Source organism: Sapajus apella, unplaced genomic scaffold (assembly GCF_009761245.1).
Source record: "Sapajus apella isolate SASKATOON/1434 unplaced genomic scaffold, GSC_monkey_1.0 scaffold53, whole genome shotgun sequence".
Lineage (NCBI taxonomy): Eukaryota > Metazoa > Chordata > Mammalia > Primates > Cebidae > Sapajus > Sapajus apella.
Genome location: NW_022436993.1, coordinates 11,216,435 through 11,233,219, shown reverse-complemented (window position 1 = coordinate 11,233,219; position 16,785 = coordinate 11,216,435). Strand labels below are relative to the sequence as shown.

Sequence of the window (16,785 nt, the reverse complement as noted above, 5' to 3'; positions counted from 1 at the left end):
CTCAGCCTCCTGAGCAGCTGGGGTTACAGGCACGCGCCACCATGCCCAGCTGATTTTTTTTGTATTTTTAGTAGAGACGGGGTTTCACCATGTTGACCAGGATGGTCTCTATCTCTTGACCTCGTGATCCACCCGCCTCGGCCTCCCAAAGTGCTGGGATTACAGGTGTGAGCCACCGCGCTCGGCCGATAAGAGTACTTTTTAAAAGGCTGAAATTTTTAAATTCTGTTTGTGGTTTATTAATAAATATTTTATAAATAATTGGAATATTCTGGATAAATATCCTACCAAGAATTAATAGCAACATGGGAGGATACTTTTTTTTTTGGCATGCTATTTAAAAAGAAAGTTGTCTCTTAGCTAAATGTGAGGCTTCATCTCATTTAGGTATATGATCTCTCTCAGAATGTTAATATGACATTACTGAGTCCACTTCAGCCCAATGGTGTCACACAACAATATATCACATGCACATACTGCTCAGCTATGAAGGAATATTCAAAAGGAGTCCCTAAAGAACAAATTATCTCTGTCCAATAATTTCTCTTGGAGTTTGGGTCCTGGCAAATAAATTTTGCTCTTAGAACGCAAAGTACGGTGTTGAGGAGATTTATAGAATTGAAAGTTTCTTACTCAGGTAGAAGAAGTTTCCCGGAAGAGAATTTTCGTTCAAGTTGTTGTAAGTCAAGTCCAGAACCTCGAGAGCTGGCAGGGAGCCGAAGCCTCGTGGCAACGTGTTCAGCCTGTTCATGCTGTTGAAAGAGACAAAAATCCACATTGCAACACCAAAGACACGTTTATACAGGCTATCAAGAACACCTCAGTTTCACAGGCTGGAAGCGTAAGAGAGTGCCATGATCCTCGAGTCACTTTATACTTTATTTTTTATTTTTCTGAGACATGGTCTTGCTCTGTTGCCCAGGCTGGAGGGCAGTGACACCATCTCAGCTCACTGCAGCCTCAACCTCCCTGGGCTCAAGCGATGCTTCCACTTCAGCCTCCCAAGTAGCTGGGACCACAGGCGCACACCATCATGCCCCACTAATATTTGTATTTTTTTTTTTTTTGCAGAGATGGGGTTTTGCCATGTTGCCCAGGCTGGACTCAAACTCCAGAGCTCGAACGATCCTCCCACCTTGGCCTCCCAGAATGCTGGGATTATAGACGTGAGCTACCATGCTCATCCTTTTTTTTTTAAATTAAAAAAAGCATTTATTTAATACTTACATTGACAAATAAAGATTGTACATATTTATGGTGTACAACATGATACTTCTGACATGTATAAGCCATTGTGGAATGGCTTAAATCACCCCTATTTAACATATGCATTGCCTCACAGGCTTGCCATTTTTTTTGTCTTTTGTGGTGAGAAGGCTTAAAATTCACTTTCTTAGCAATTTTCAAGTATACCACATATTGTTATTACGTGCAGTCACCACAATGTACATTCCATGTCTTGAACTTACTTCTCCTAACTAAAATTTTGAGTCCTTTGGCTAACATCTCCACAATTCCCCTCTCCCTGCGACCTCTGTGACCATTTTATTCCCTGTTTCCATGAGGTTCACTTTTTTACATTCCACATGTAAGGAGAGGATGGGAATTTTGTCCTATTTAGACTAATGATTTTAGTCAGAGAGCTTATACGTTCTTAAAACATTTGAAAATTGCTGATTTGTCATTTTTCTCCGATGCTGAAATTTAATCACTGTTTTACACAAAAACTCCATCATGAAATATCAAAATGTTACAAGTTTTCTTGTAAAGAAAAACTTCCTTATGAAAGTAGTGATAATATCTCAAAATATATACATGAAGCTTTGTAGTTTTCAGATTTTTGCTTTATTTCATTCATTCCTTTTAGGAGGAAAAATTATTTTTTTGTTTTACAACTGCTAACATTCAAAACTGTCTTCAATTAGAATGGTGATGGCCAGGGGCTGGAGAGAGTGGGAAATGCAGAGATACAGTTTAATGGGTATCGGGTTCAGGTTTGCAAGATGAGAAAATTCTGGAGATGGGCTGAACAACAATGTGAATACACTTAACACCACTCAACTGTATACTACAAAGACTTTGCGTTTTGTGTGTATTTTTATCACAACTGAAACATTTTTTTAATCATACAACTGACCCTTGAGCATCATGGGTTTGAACTGCCTGGGCCCGATGACACGTGGATATTTTTCTTCTGCCTGTGCCACCCGAGGCAGCAAAGAGCAACCCTCCTCTTCCTCCTCAGCCCACTCAACATGAAGATGATGAAGACCTTTAAGATGATCCCATTCCACTTCAACAACAGCAAATGCACTTTCTTTTCCTTATGACTTTCTTAATAACGTTTTCTTTTCTCTAGCTTACTTTATTGTAAGAGTGCAGTATGGAACATATGTAACACACAAAATATGTGTCAATCAACTATACATGTTTTGGGTAAGGCTTCTGGTCAACTGTAAGCTATTAGTAATTAAGTTTTTTCAGAGTCAACAGTTATGTGTGGATTTTCAACTGCAGGGGGGGTGGTCAGTGTGTGGCTCCTTAACCCACGAGTTGCTCAACGGTCAACTGTGTGTGGGGTGTGTGTGTGTGGTGCTATGCGTGTGTGCATGCGGGTGTTCTGTGTGGTATGTGGAGAGTGTGGTGCATGTGTGGTATAGTGTGCTGGTGTGGGGGGCTGTGGTGTGTGCAGTGTGTGAGGGGGGTATGGTGTGTGTGGGGGTTGCTTTTGGAGTGTGATGTGTGTGGGGGGTGTGGTGGTATATGGTATGTGTGTGGAGTGTTGGGGGTATGGATGTCGTATTGTGTGGTGTGCATATGAGGTATGGTGGGGTGTGTGTGTGTGTGTGTGTGTACACAGTGTGTGTATATGGTATTATCTGTGGTGTTGTGTGTCTATGGGAGTGTCATGTGGTGTGTAGGAGGTGTGGTGTGTGTAGTGTGGTGTGTGTGGGGGGTGTGGGGGTGTGTGCAGTGTGGTGTGGTTTGGGGGGTGTGGTGGTATGTGTGCGGTGTGTATCGGGGGTACGGGTGTGCTATGGTATGGTATGATGTGTGTATAAGGTGGGGGCTGTGGTGGGTCGGTGTGTGTACAAGGTATGTGTGTGTGGAGTGTGGAGTGTGGGGTGTGTGTGTGCGCGCATGTCTCCAAAGAAGTCTAAGGGAATGTTTTTCTATACTATCTTTTATACTTTTCTTTAAGCCCCTTATTTTTCTTAATGCAGTGCCCTTTGAGCATACTTAAAAGCCAATTTTTAAGAAAACTTTAATGAAAGTGGACAGATATTGAAAGGTGAAAGGGACTGTGACAATAAAAATCACTCTAGCCATCGATCCTTCTCATAACAGATCCAGCCCGGTCCAGCCCTACCAGGGGGGCCTCACCAGAAGTAGCTGCAGGCACAGGGCAAAACCAAAAGGGAAACGTCGGTTCCCCTCTCGGGAGAAAATATCCCAGACAGGCCACATCCAGCAAAACTACCTCCACGACTCTCTAATGCCATGACAGCAACAACCAACGTTCTCCATGAAGTCACAATTTGGGAAACACATTTATGAAGCACTTTGCTTGTTCACTCAAACTACCTTGTAATAAAGATAAGATGGAGCTTGTAATTAATGTTATGTTGAGATGAAAAAACAGCCTAGGAGAGAGGGTAAGGAGTAAAGACTTCAGAAGTGACTGAGGAAGGTGACAGGTGTCTGGGAGTACCCAGTACCTCATGGAGGCCAAAGCCATTCCAGACCCTTGGGTTCTGATGCAAGGATTCCGAAAAGAATTGCAAGTCAGAGAAAGAGAGGAAGGCAGAGAAGCACACAGTAGGTGCTTCTGTCTGCAAACACTGCTTTAGGTTACCCGTTTTTGAAAACTGCTGATTCCTTAACATTTTTCTCTGCCAATAAAGAAACACACTTTTATAATATTAGGTACAGGAAATCCATGGTTAGACAGGCTTAGAGGAAAGAGGCATCTCACCTGAGAGAGAGCTTCCATTCAATCTCCAGCCCAGAGCAAGCCTGGAGCCCCTCCACATCCTGGTGGCAAGAATCTACTTAATTACAGGTTCCTTCTTCCTTTGAGTGACAAACCACTATCTACAACATGTAAGAAACACAGCAGAGTCCCATGTGCAGCTGACAGCAGTAACAGTAGTAGGCACACCACCCTGGTGGGCAGAAAGGAAGCCCTTACTTAAACAAATGCTGAAACTTCAGAAGAACCGCTAGCAACAGCCCCAGCTACAAAGGGGACAAGAAACTGCAGAGACTTCTGGCCACCGCTCTGGACACCAGTCCATGTACATGGTGACCTGGTGGCATCTCTCTCTGCAGAATGAAGAATGGAACAAGCTGGCTGTTCCCACCTCCCCCTAGCAGGTGCTAACATCCATCTCCATCCATCCACATTTCCCCGTGTCAGAATTCCGTGCTCAGGGCCCCGCTCAGACACTGCTAGCAATCAAGGTTTCCATGAGAGTTACAGCGGGGGTAGGAAAAGAATAGAGCTTTAAAAGGTAGAGACCACTAGGGGAGGAGTCCAGCTCTAGCACTTGCTAGCTGCGTGACCTTGACCAAGTTACTCTGAGACCCAAGCTTCTCTAAAACCCAGTTTCCTCAACTGTTGGGGTCACCACCTGCAGGGGTATGTCCTGCAGACCCTGACTCAATAACGAATAAATTCACTCACACACAGAATATAGTGAATGAGGGGCCTGGGGTGTCTCAGCCACTCACAGGTACTCGAGGAGAGTGCTGTAAAGAGATAGCAACCGCTGGCCCCAACACACTGGCCTCTCCAGCCTTTATTCAGCACATATTAAATGACAGAAGCTTTGAGTCAATACCACTAGAGTGTAGAGATTAAAGGACAGGTTCCGAGGTCTAAACCAAACACCATTAGTGGATAATATTCCTGGTTGACCTCCCCCTGAAGAGAGCTATCTGGAATGATCAAAGGTTCATTTGTAGGATCACATGAGTAAACAAGTTATTCAGATAAACTTCCCCACATTTCCTAGATATTTGCTTTTCTTATCAACTAAAGGTAAAGGGAATAAAGCTGCCTTCAGCTGAAATTTCTATGGAAACTTCTTGACCTTCCAAGAAGGTTTTTGACTTTTTTCTATGACTTTCTCTAATATTTTTCCCTTAATATTTTTTGCCACCACCCTGACTGAACTCCCACATTAACTATAAAATGAGGCTGACAATACCTTCAGGGTAGGATCATTGGGAGGATGAGAGAGAAAATATGTGAAGCACCCAGCACCCAATTACACGTGGCCTCTCAGGAAATGAGAGCTGTTGCTAGGATCATTTTTGAAAATGTTTGAGAGAAAATTTTCAATCAGCCCTAAGCGAGCAAGCTCACCTCATGACAAGCCACTTTGGACGGTCCAAACTATCAAGTGTAGTTTTTGTATTTGTGCCACACTTATGTCAGGTGACTTCAGGTGTTTAAATATAAAGCTTCACAGGGCTCAACTATGCCAAGCGGTATCAATTGTTTGCATGGGAATAATTTTCAAATGTATGTTGGGAGTGGGCAAATGCCTGCATATGATGGAGAAATTTATAAAACCAGTGGGTCTAAGGCTATTTAGCATCCTTTTTCCTCTTCCTCTAAAGCCTCAGAAAGATCTGTACTAATGCCTCCTTTTCAGAGCAGTTTCTTCTCTGTAGGTTGTTCTGAGCACCTCCAGCTTCAATGAAACCTTCTTGGCTAAAGGCAAGTGACCTGGTGGCATCTCTCTCTGCAGAATGAAGAATGGAACAAGCTGGCTGTTCCCACCTCCCCCTAGCAGGTGCTAACATCCATCTCCATCCATCCACATTTCCCCATGTCAGAATTCCGTGCTCAGGGCCCTGCTCAGACACTGCTAGCAATCAAGGTTTCCATGAGAGTTAAAGCCCCTCATGGAAATTTTTCTCACCTCCACAATGACCTATTCACACACTTACCAAAATTAAAAATTAAAAAAAATCCAAGCCAAGCCCAATGGCTCATGTCTGTAATCCTAGCACTTTGGGAGGCCAACACAGGCAGATTGTTTGAGCTCAGGAGCTCGACACTAGCCTGGTTAACATGGCAAAATCCCATCTCTACAAAAAACAAAAAAAAAAAAACAAAAGTTAGCCAGGCATGGTGGTGTGTACCTGTGGTCCCAGCTACTCAGGAGGCTGAGGTGGGAGGATCACTTGAGCCCAGAAGGCATAGGATGCAGTGAGTGGAGATCACATCACTGCACTCCAGCCTGGGTGACAGAGTGAGACCCTATCTCAACAAATAAATAAATAATCCAAATCCATAAATACTTAAGGAAAACTTCTGTGTGTTCATGAGACAAGCTCTAGAAACAAACGAGGTCAAATGTTATTCCCGAATAGTTGGGCATGGTGGTCCTGCAGTGAAGTGATCCTAGAAATAATTATCAACATGGGAACCTATGTGGCTTCACATTTTTTGGAAAACTACTCTATGAAATAATCCACATTTAGGAATTAAAAACAGAAGTAAACTTTCTTTTATTTATTCAGGTGGCCTAAACTTCGCTCATGTCTTACAATCATCAGAATAAATTGCAACTACTATACAAAACTTTGAAAGCAAATTTGGATTGACGGTGTCTTTTGGATCATGCACACAACTGGCTTCCCAGCTCTGCTTTGTGGTCTCCTGAGAGTATGCTTTCACCCTGGCTCCTTGGAATAAGGAGTCCTTCCCATGACTGGCCTTACTGTGTAAGTATAATTCTTTATGCCGTTTGAGGACACAGGTATCCTTTATTGAAACCCAACTTAGCTCCTTTCCCAAAGAACTGGGAGTTTTGTTCAAACTTTGACAACTCCATCTATGTGGCTATGTAATTGAATACAAAAGGCTTTACACAATTAATAAAGCACTGACAGGATAAATGCAAACAACTCCAAAGAGAACAAGAAGGCACTCAATGAAAAGGAAGTTTATGACTGTTCTATGGTGCCTCAAACCAAACAGAACAAAATCTAAGCTTATTATGTTCTTCCCAAACCTGTCTCCATCTGTTATATTTTTCAGCTGCCCAATACAGAAATGTAGGCATCATTCCATCAGATCAGTTACTGTCTGTCAGTTACCACCTGAATATTCTTCATATAAAATCCCTCCCTGCCTCCAATGTCACTGTCCTAGTTCACATGGGACATGAAGCTTGTGTTCTTACTGGTCTCCTAACCTCTAGCTTACCTCTCTCCACTTTCTTTTCCACACTCATCTTTCATGGGAAAATCTCACCTCATCTCATATCTGCTACTCTCCTATGCAAATTTCTCAAAGGTCAGTATAAAATTGGAGCCCATTTACGTATGCATGTATGTATTTATGAGATGGAGTCTCACTCTGTCGCCCAGGCTGGAATGCAATGGTGCAATTACTTTTGAGATGGAGTCTCACTCTCTTGCCCAGGCTGGAGTGCAGTGGTGTGATCTCAGCTCACTAAAACCTCTGCCTACCTGAGTTCAAATGATTCTCCTATCTCAGCCTCTCGAGTAGAGTAGCTTGGATCACAGGCGTGCGCCACCACACTTAGCTAATTTTTGTATTTTTAGTAGAGACAAGGTTTCACCGTGTTGACCAAGCTGTTCCTGAACTCCTGACCTCAGCTGACCTGCCAGCCTCAGCTTCCCAAAGTGCTAGGACTAGAAGCGTGAGCCAATGCACCCAGGAGAGGCTTGTTTATTCAGCCCAGAGGGCTTTCATTAGCACTTCTGACTCCCTGTCATTATTATAAACTGTTGTTTGTTTATAGTTGGCTTCCCCAACTGTAATGGAAACTCCATCAGGGATAGATGGTTGGTAGCTAAAACAATGCCTGGTACACGGTGGGGAACTTGGTAAATCCTCATTCCCTGAACAGCAGACATCCAGGATTCCATGTCCAGCCTGACTTCTGACCTTAAAGCTGCCTGCCTCACACTTTAAACTCAACAGTGCCAAAAAACCGACAATTCCCAGGCCCCAGGCCGGCAGTGCTGTCAGCGTTTAAATATGCCATTCTCTCAACCTGAGATGCCTTCCTTCCTTCGACTTGTAAGTCTGAGAAACTCTCAAGCATCGAGTCAGGGCTCCGGTGCTACCTGCTGTGTACCTGCTCCTGAAAATGTCACGTGTAGACTAAGGTGCTCCCCGTCTTGCTCCTCCTCCTGCCGGTCCACAATCACCAGCACATCAGTGACCTCCCTGGTCTGTTCCTGTTTCTAGCCAGCCTTGCCCCCATAGGTAAGGTCAGGGACCATGATTTTCACCTTGGCTCCCAGTTACTAGCAAGATTCCTGACATAGAATAGTCACTTACATAGTCACGGAATCAATGAAAAAGTAAACATGACAATTATCGTGATAACAACAGCTAACACTAGGTACTGCTCAGTATGTCCCAAGCACTGTTCCTAGTGATTGAGAGTTTATATATATAGATTATATATACATATTTCATTTAATAAATGAACAAATTAACAGTAAGAATATATATCTATATCTAGTTTTAGCTTCTTTCTCACATACAAAGTAAAGATCAGGATAGAATAGTCTGTAAAACCAAGATATAAATGGAGAATCTTTTCATTTCTGCTTTGCCAGATGGGTATACAGGCTCCAAATTTGTAGGGAGAAAAAAAACCCATCTCATCTAAAGTGATGTTTCTCCCTCCTTTTAACTTCACTTTCCCTCAGACATAAGAATGAAGACTGCCCAGGGATCTTACAAAGTTGGGCCCTAAGCCCAAGTGAACTTCAAAATAGGTGCGTCTGACCAAGCTCCTTGTGGAAAGAATGAACTAAAAACCAGTCCATGAATATCTTTTCATGACTGTTTTCTACTAAAGTGGCAAATACCTGGCCAGCATCTACTGCCACTCCCCATCAACCACTCACTCAACTAGAGCATTCAGTGGCTACAATTAATGAATATACAACTTCACACAGAGACTGAAGCATGAGTGGGCAGTTTCATCTGATAGCTGAGCCAATGAAAATGGAATTCTGACGCCCAAGTTCCAGCTGGGGTCTAGGATGTATTCGTCTGTTCTCCCATTGCCATAAAGGAATGCCTGAGGCTGGGTAACTTACAAGAAAAGAGGTTTAACTGACTCACGGTCAGTTCTACAGGCTGTACAGGAAGCCTGGCAGCAGCTGCTTGTGGAGAATCCTCAGGTAGCTTTTACTCATGGTGGAAGGCGATGCAGGAGCATGTATATTACATGGCGGGAGCAGGAGAACGTGACGGGGAAGGTGCTACATGCTTTTAAACAACCAGGTCTCGCAATAACTCCCTCACTATCCTAAGGACGGTTTCAAGAGGGGATGGTGTTAAACCATCCCCAAGAGCTCCACCCCCAGGATCCAATCACCTCCCAGGGGGCCCCACCTCCAACACTAGGGATTACAATTACACACGAGATTTGGTAGGGACACAGAATCCAAACCATTATGAGTGGAGTCTGATGGAGCCTTTAGACACAGAACCATAAGGTTCTCTTCCCAGCTTGGCTGCTAATGTCAGGGGTGACCAGGAACAAGTCCCTTAGCCCCTTTGAAAAGGCTTGGCTCGGCCGGATGCGGTGGCTCACACCTGTCTGAGCACTTTGGGAGGCCAAGGCAGGTGGATCACGCGGTCAGGAGATCGAGACCATCCTGGCCAACATGGTGAAATCCTGTCTCTACTAAAAATACAAAAATTAGTTGGGTGCGGTGGCGTGTGCCTATAATCCCAGCTACTCAGGAGGCTGAGGCAGGAGAATCGCTTGAACTAGGGAGTTAAAGGTTGCAGAGAGCCGAGATCGTGCCACTGCACTCCAGCGCTTGGCTTCCTCTGTATAAAATGAAAGCACTAAAACCTGCCCTCCTTACCTCACAAATGTTGGGAGGTTCAAATGCTGCCAAGCAGTTCACGAAGACAAGTTACCACTATTATTATTATTATTATTATTAAAGACGAAGTCTCGCTCTTGGCCCCCAGGCTGGACTGCAATGGCGTGATGTTGGCTCACAGCAACCTACACCTCCCGGGTTCAAGCGATTCTTCTGCCTCAGCCTCCTGAGTAGCTGGGATTACAGGCACGTGCTACCACACCTGGCTAATTTTTGTATTTTTAGTAGAGATGGAGTTTTACCGTGTTGGCCAGGCTGGTCTCAAACTCCTGACTTAAGGTGATCTGCCTGGCTCAGCCTCCCAAAGTGCTGGGACCACAGGCAACAGCCACGACACCCGGCCAAAGTGCTGGGACCACAGGCAACAGCCACGACACCCGGCCAAAGTGCTGGGACCACAGGCAACAGCCGCGACACCCGGCCAGGTTGTCCTTATTATTATTTACTGCTCCCTGGTTCTGCAACCTCGGCTGAATCAAAACTCCTCTCTTCACCTTTGCATAAAGAAAGACAGAGGACTGCCATATCTTAACTACAGAGAAGAATTGCAAAAGCGAATGAAGCAGCATCAGGAAATATCTTCTTCCCTCCAAGGCATGAAGTTGCTTTGTCAACTATTGCTATGTAATACAGACAGAAAGAAAATCAACCACATTACAACCTGCCTGCCAGTTCGTGCTATGCAAATCAGTCCCTTCTCGGTCAACAGAACTGAGATAAAATTTTACTGGACACAAAATACAGTAAAAATTTAACTTCCTTATTGCACCCACAATTAGCTTCTTGATGAGCTCTCAAATATTCACTAATGTAGGCCCCTGAAAGGATATATTAAAACAATAAAACTTTTTTTAAAACCCAAAACATAAAAAGAAATTAGAACTCCACTTCTGTGGAGTAATATAAATGGAATCCCTCCCCTGGCCCTGGCCGGCACTCCCTCCCCACCCTCTTCCTCTCCGTTCTTTCCACTCCACTGATACTCACCCAAGGTTCAGGTGTTTGAGCTTTTGAAGGCTGCTGATCTGTGTAGGCAGCTCCTCGATCTGGTTATTAAAAAAGTTGAGCACTTCCAAATTCTTCAGTTCTGCTATGTTCGGTGGCACTGCTATGGAAAAAAAATGCTGAGTGTGAATCTGGGACCGTAACTCCTAGCAAGGGATGTCAGCACGTTTTGTTTTCCTTTTTTCTTTCTTTTCTTTTTTTTGGGGGGGAGGGGCGCACAGAGTCTCACTCACTCTGTTACCCAGGCTGGAGTTCAGTGGCGTGATCTCAGCTCACTGCAGTCTCTGCCTCCAGGGTTCAAGCATTCTCCTGCCTCAGGCTCCCAAGCAGCTGGATTACAGGCGCCCGCCAATACCCCCAGCTAATTTTTTGTATTTTTAGTAGACACAGGGTTTCACCATGGTGTCCAGGCTGGTCTCGAACTCCTTACCTTATGATTCATCCACCTCAACCTCCCAAAGCGCTGGGATTACAGGCATGAGCCACCACGCCCAGCCTTTTTTTTTCTTTCAAAGCAAAGAAAGATGGAAACTCCAAAAGGACCATCAAATTCACCTATTGGTCTTATTTTTTTTAAGGTTTTTCATAAGCAGTCACTCACTTCTGAGTGGCCGCTGAAATGCTTCTTTAAATATGATTAGCTAAGTGCTTGGCATAGTTTGTTTCAGATGGACAATGAAGAGAGAAACACACCAGAAATGCACCAAAGAGAATTCCTGTACCATAGCAGCCTATAAAAGTGAACATTACAAAGCGTATATACTTATAGTTGTCATACAGAATCTTATCAGTGCTGTTGTTTTGATTTTTCCTTTTGGTTTTCTTGCATTATCACCAGAAGAAAGATGGCAACCTCCAAATTCCTTCCTGGGAGATGTACATTGAAGGTGTTTAAATAACCCAGTATCTGAAGAGCTGTCCTCTTAACATTACATTAGTAACAATATAAGCTCAATTTTAAGTGATGAAAAATTCCGCCTCCCTAGTTTCTGATTTTGGCCTCTGGAGTAACGTATCTTGATCAATACCAAACACACACATACAGATACACACACATACATACAAACAGACACACGCAAAGGTTACATCAGATTAGCAACAGATCGATACATTGCTATTATATAGAAATACAAAAAGTCAACTCGGTAGCATGCTATGAATACTAGTATGCAGATCAAAGCTGAAAATCAGCCACGGGGGACCTGAAAGGTTCCTCCTTCCCTAGCAGGTATATACTTGAAAAGACAAATGTAAAAGTCAAAGGCATCTTTATCTCAAAAGCACAAACTATAAATTGGCAGCAGGAGGACCTTCCATAGACTGTAATATATCTATCTCACTTGCTATTCACTCTTTCTACAAACATTCGTATGGGTGATACACTTAGCCATGGTTCATGTAAACTGATACCAAGACCACTCAGGTAACTAAAAACATGAACAGGGGCCTGGAGCCCAGCCCAAGAAAGCGTGATGTCTCTTATCAGTCAGGTTTACTTACCATCCCATCTGCTTCCTCCAGGGATGCCCAAGGAAGCCGGAAAACCAACCTGCCTGCCTGCAGTCAGACCTAAACTCAGATCCAGGAGCACTTGTGATCAGAACCACTACAAAGGTGTGTGTAAAATGCCAAACATACATCTAAAATATTTCAGCAGCCAGCCATTTCAAGAAGACCAACTGATAACTCCCAGGGGAACAAAAGTAAAGGGACAGGTGTATCGCTCATTAGAGTTTTGGGTCATCATTTGCAGCTTTCTGAAATGTCTAGGGCATTGCTGACCTGACTCCATCTGGAGGGACGGCTTGGCGAAAGGTAAAAGAAGTGCTTTCAGCCAGGCATGGTGGCTCATTTTCTTTGAAAGGCCTAGGGAGGCAGATCACCTGAGGTCAGGCGTTCAAAGCTAGCCTGGCCAACATGGTGAAACCCCGTCTCTACTAAAAATACAAAAATTTGCCAGGCACGGTGGTATGCATTTGTAATCCCAGTTATTTGGGAGACGGAGCCAGGATAATGCTTGAACCTGGGGGGTAGAAGTTGCAGTGAGCCAAGATTTCGCCATTGCACTTGACCTGGGAGACAGAGCGAGACTCCATCTCAAAAAAAAAAAAAGAAGAAGAAGAAGAAGAAAAGAAATGCTTTCACTGGAAGAATACGGATTACTCTGAACCTGGGCACATGGTCAGAGAGCAGTGGTCTCGTGAGCAGCCCTTGGATGAACTTCTGAAGCAGCTGCTGATAAAAGAACAGATTTTCACGTAATCTGGACAGCTGGAAGCTCCTCCACAACCCTCCTGGATACCTGCAGGAATGCAAATGAACCCCACCTGTACAATGTGGCTGCCAAATGCACATTCTTAGGTGCACAGCCCATGGAACACTTCTGTGCAAATGCATGGTATTCACCTTGCGTAAGTGATCACTAAGGAAATCACCGGGGCCTGCGCGGTGCCTCACGCCTGTAATCCCAGCATTTTGCAAGGCCCAAGTGGGTGGATTATCTGAGGTCAGGAGTTTGAGACCAGCCTGACCAGCATGGTGAACCCCAACTGTACTAGAAATACAAAAATTAGCCAGGCGTGGTGGCAGGACCTGTCATCCCAGCTACTTGGGACGCTAAAGCAGGAAAACCGTTCAAACCCAAAAGGCAGAGTTTGCAGTGAGCCAAGATCATGCCATTGCACTCTGGCCTGGGCAACAAGAGTAAAACTCTGTCTCAAAAAAAAAAAAAAAGAGAGAAAAGAAAAAATCACCAGGCTGTGCCTTCCGGGTCACAGTGGATGTCATCTTCCCTCCCAGATCGTAAAGTATGTACAGTGCCGCTGCCCACAGACATCCCTCCCCTGGCCACCCTCCAGCTACCACTAAGCATTCATCTGATTAGTTCGAAGAGCAATAAGGAAAGTTAGTGAAACCAGGAGAAAATGATGATCTCAATTTAGCCACAAACCAAGAATAATGCAGCCAGAATCACTGCCTTCTTCCCGAAGTTACTCTGCCAATGCAATTAAATGCGGGTCTAAAGGTATCGCCCTTTTGACAGGATGAGAGATTATTTCACTCTCCTTGCTAAATCAGTCCAATTTAAAACTACCAATTATGCTAAATGTGATTTAGGGCTTTGTTTTGTGGACCCAAACAATAACCTCATATTCAATTTACAAAACCTCTCCCAGCCTTTTGGTAAGCATGTGAATTTTTTGTTTAAGACTCCATTCAAGCTAGATGACCCAAAAAAAAAAAAAATTACACAGCTAATATTCTCCCTAAATATACAGAATTTTTTGAAACCCCCTACCAAAGTTTAAAAAAAAAAATGTGAAGAAATTAACACACAGACCCATCTGGATAGGATGGTATTCACTCTCTGAACCAGTATTTAGAGAATGCTGATAAAGTGCACAACGCCACATTTTTTTTTTTTTAGATGGAGTCTTGCTCTGTCGCCCAGGGTGGAGTGCGGCATGATCTAGGCTCACTGCAACCTCCACCTCCCAATTGTTCAAGCAATTCTCTTGGCTCAGCCTCCCCAGTAGCTGGGACTACAGGTGCACGCCGCCATGCCCGGCTAATTTTTTGTGTTTTTTTTAGTAGAGACGGGGTTTCACCATGTTGCCCAGGCTGATTGCGAACTCCTGAGCTCAGGCAATCCGCCTGCCTCGATCTCCCAAACTGTTGGGATTACAGGTGTGAGCTAACACGCCCGGCCAGCGCTGTGCTTTCCACACATCTCAATGCTTTGGGGATAAAGTAGGAGAGGCATGTTATTTAAAGAAAGTAAGTTACAAAAGACAGGGTATCAAAGTCAATACACTGAACCAGGCGCAGTGCTTGGAAAACAAACTACTCCCAACCAAACTGCCTGGAAAAAATAACCAGTTAGCAATATGAATTGTGCAATGACCCAATCACATACATACATGGCGGGAACAATTTTAGCTATTCCAAAAAGGCCACTGCAATATTTTACCAGTCAAAACATTTGACTGGAATTTTCCAGGTATTTATAGGATGCATGAGCAAGAAGCATTTTAAAGCCTAACAGTACATGTCAGTACATTTACCATGACTTTGAAACGTTCCTTTTTCACCAGTCTGTACAGCTTCTGACCTATGACCCCAGCTGACCTATGACACCAAAGAAACTGAAGAGCAACGTGGTCCCTGACACTACAATGCTGTCTGTGCCCTACTCAACTCATAACCTCTCAAGGCCTCTGTAAAATGAGAGGGCTGGATTATGACCATTTCCAAGGTCTCTTTCACCTCATTTTAACATTCTAGGATTCTAAGAGGAGATGGATTATGAAAATCAATGATATGGCTTTAAATAATTCAATAAATGAGGCCCTCAATTAGGAAGCTTAGTCATGTAGAACTTTGCTTCTGACAAAGAATTATCATTTTCTGCCTAGCCAAAGGTGGTTGCTTTAACTTTGAGACTTCAAGTGCTAGGTTTAGGGGAACGGTCCCCAAAGGACTCAGATATTCCCTGGCTCCTCAATGTCACATTTTGCTCTAGCTGCAGGATCATAGGACTGCTGGTGTTCTGGAAAGGTGCCATCACTCCAGAGACTAATCTCAAAGTTTCTTCTGGGGTTTGTAGCAGTTCCACCAAACACACCCGGCATGACCTTTTTCCCTTCAAGTCCTCCTAAACCGAATAACCTGAATGCTGCTCAAGAGTTCTGTCCATCTGATGTGTCAGCCCAGACTTGGCAACTCAGTAACCCTGTCTCCCCTAGCAGTTTCTAGAAGGTTCCACAAGAAGCCCAAAGTGGCTAAAGGGCTCATTAACTTCTCTTTCGCCAGAAGCACCTCCACTTTACAGGCTGGAGAAACCAGAGTCCATCTGCGTGAAACACTGATGCAGCCCCTTCCTGAGCAACAGCTTTCCTCCTAAAAGGACATACAGCTATGGCCATCAATAACTGCAACAGGCGTGAGCAGCCAGCACTGCACAGCTGATTCGCATTCACAAAATGCACAATCAGTCGACTCAAGAATACACTGCCCCCAACTGGCCAGCAGCCAGCAAACTGTCTCCCCCTCACACACAAAGAATCAAAACCAACCACTGTTATAACAATTGCAGTTTCAATTCCGTTGAACTGCGAAGGATTCTATTCTGTGATCTAAAATGAGTAATTCCACAACCAACAACGTAAAGCATTTTAGGAGCTGACACAATCATAATTAGCAGGGTATGTTCTGGGGCTGGGCTGTTGATGGACAGCCACTAGTTATATGCAGCTATTTGAATTTAAACCTAGATTAATCAAAATTAAATAAAAGGATGAATGCTACTGTTTGGTCACAGCAGCGACATTTCAAGAGCTTGACAGCCACATGTGGTGGTAGTGCCTCCACGACTGCATGGCAGGGATACTGACCATTTCCATCACTGCAGAATGTTCTATTAGACAGCCCTGCTCTATGGCAGTGCGTCTCAAACCACAGAGATGTCAGAATCACGGGAGGGCTTGCTAAAAACACGGATGGAGGGGTATCCCAGAGTTTCTGATTAAGTAGGTTTGGGGTAAAGCCTGAGAATATGAATTTCCAACAACCTCCCAGGGGATGTTGATGTTGCTGGTGTGGGAACAATATTTTGGTTGAGAAAACTTTTCATTCATTGGCAGCATCAAGATGATCAATCCAATACCTATGTCCCTTACCCCATGCAATGATGCGATGAGTATAAGAATCAATTGCATCCAAATGAACACGCCTACTGAGCCTGGGGAATTGATGAAAAGTGTAACAATTAATACTCTAGGTGTCTAACACGCTCAACGTGGGTGCCACAATCAAACCCTTTCTAGTCAACTTCTGCTTCCCCACAAAGCATTTTACGGTGAGATCAGTACTGTT

At 44.0% G+C, this 16,785-nt stretch overlaps 1 protein-coding gene across 3 annotated transcripts in view; it reads right to left on the bottom strand.

Moving 5' to 3' along the window:
• RSU1 (Ras suppressor protein 1) overlaps window positions 1–16,785 on the bottom strand; it is a 225,802-nt gene that overhangs the window by 164,304 nt on the left and 44,713 nt on the right. For all 3 annotated transcript variants that reach the window (XM_032244142.1, XM_032244144.1, XM_032244143.1), the window contains 2 exons: window positions 10,894–11,014; window positions 634–752 (listed from right to left, as the gene is read on the bottom strand). In XM_032244142.1, the coding sequence (XP_032100033.1) occupies window positions 634–752; window positions 10,894–11,014 (240 nt within the window). The remainder of the gene's footprint in view (window positions 1–633; window positions 753–10,893; window positions 11,015–16,785) is intronic.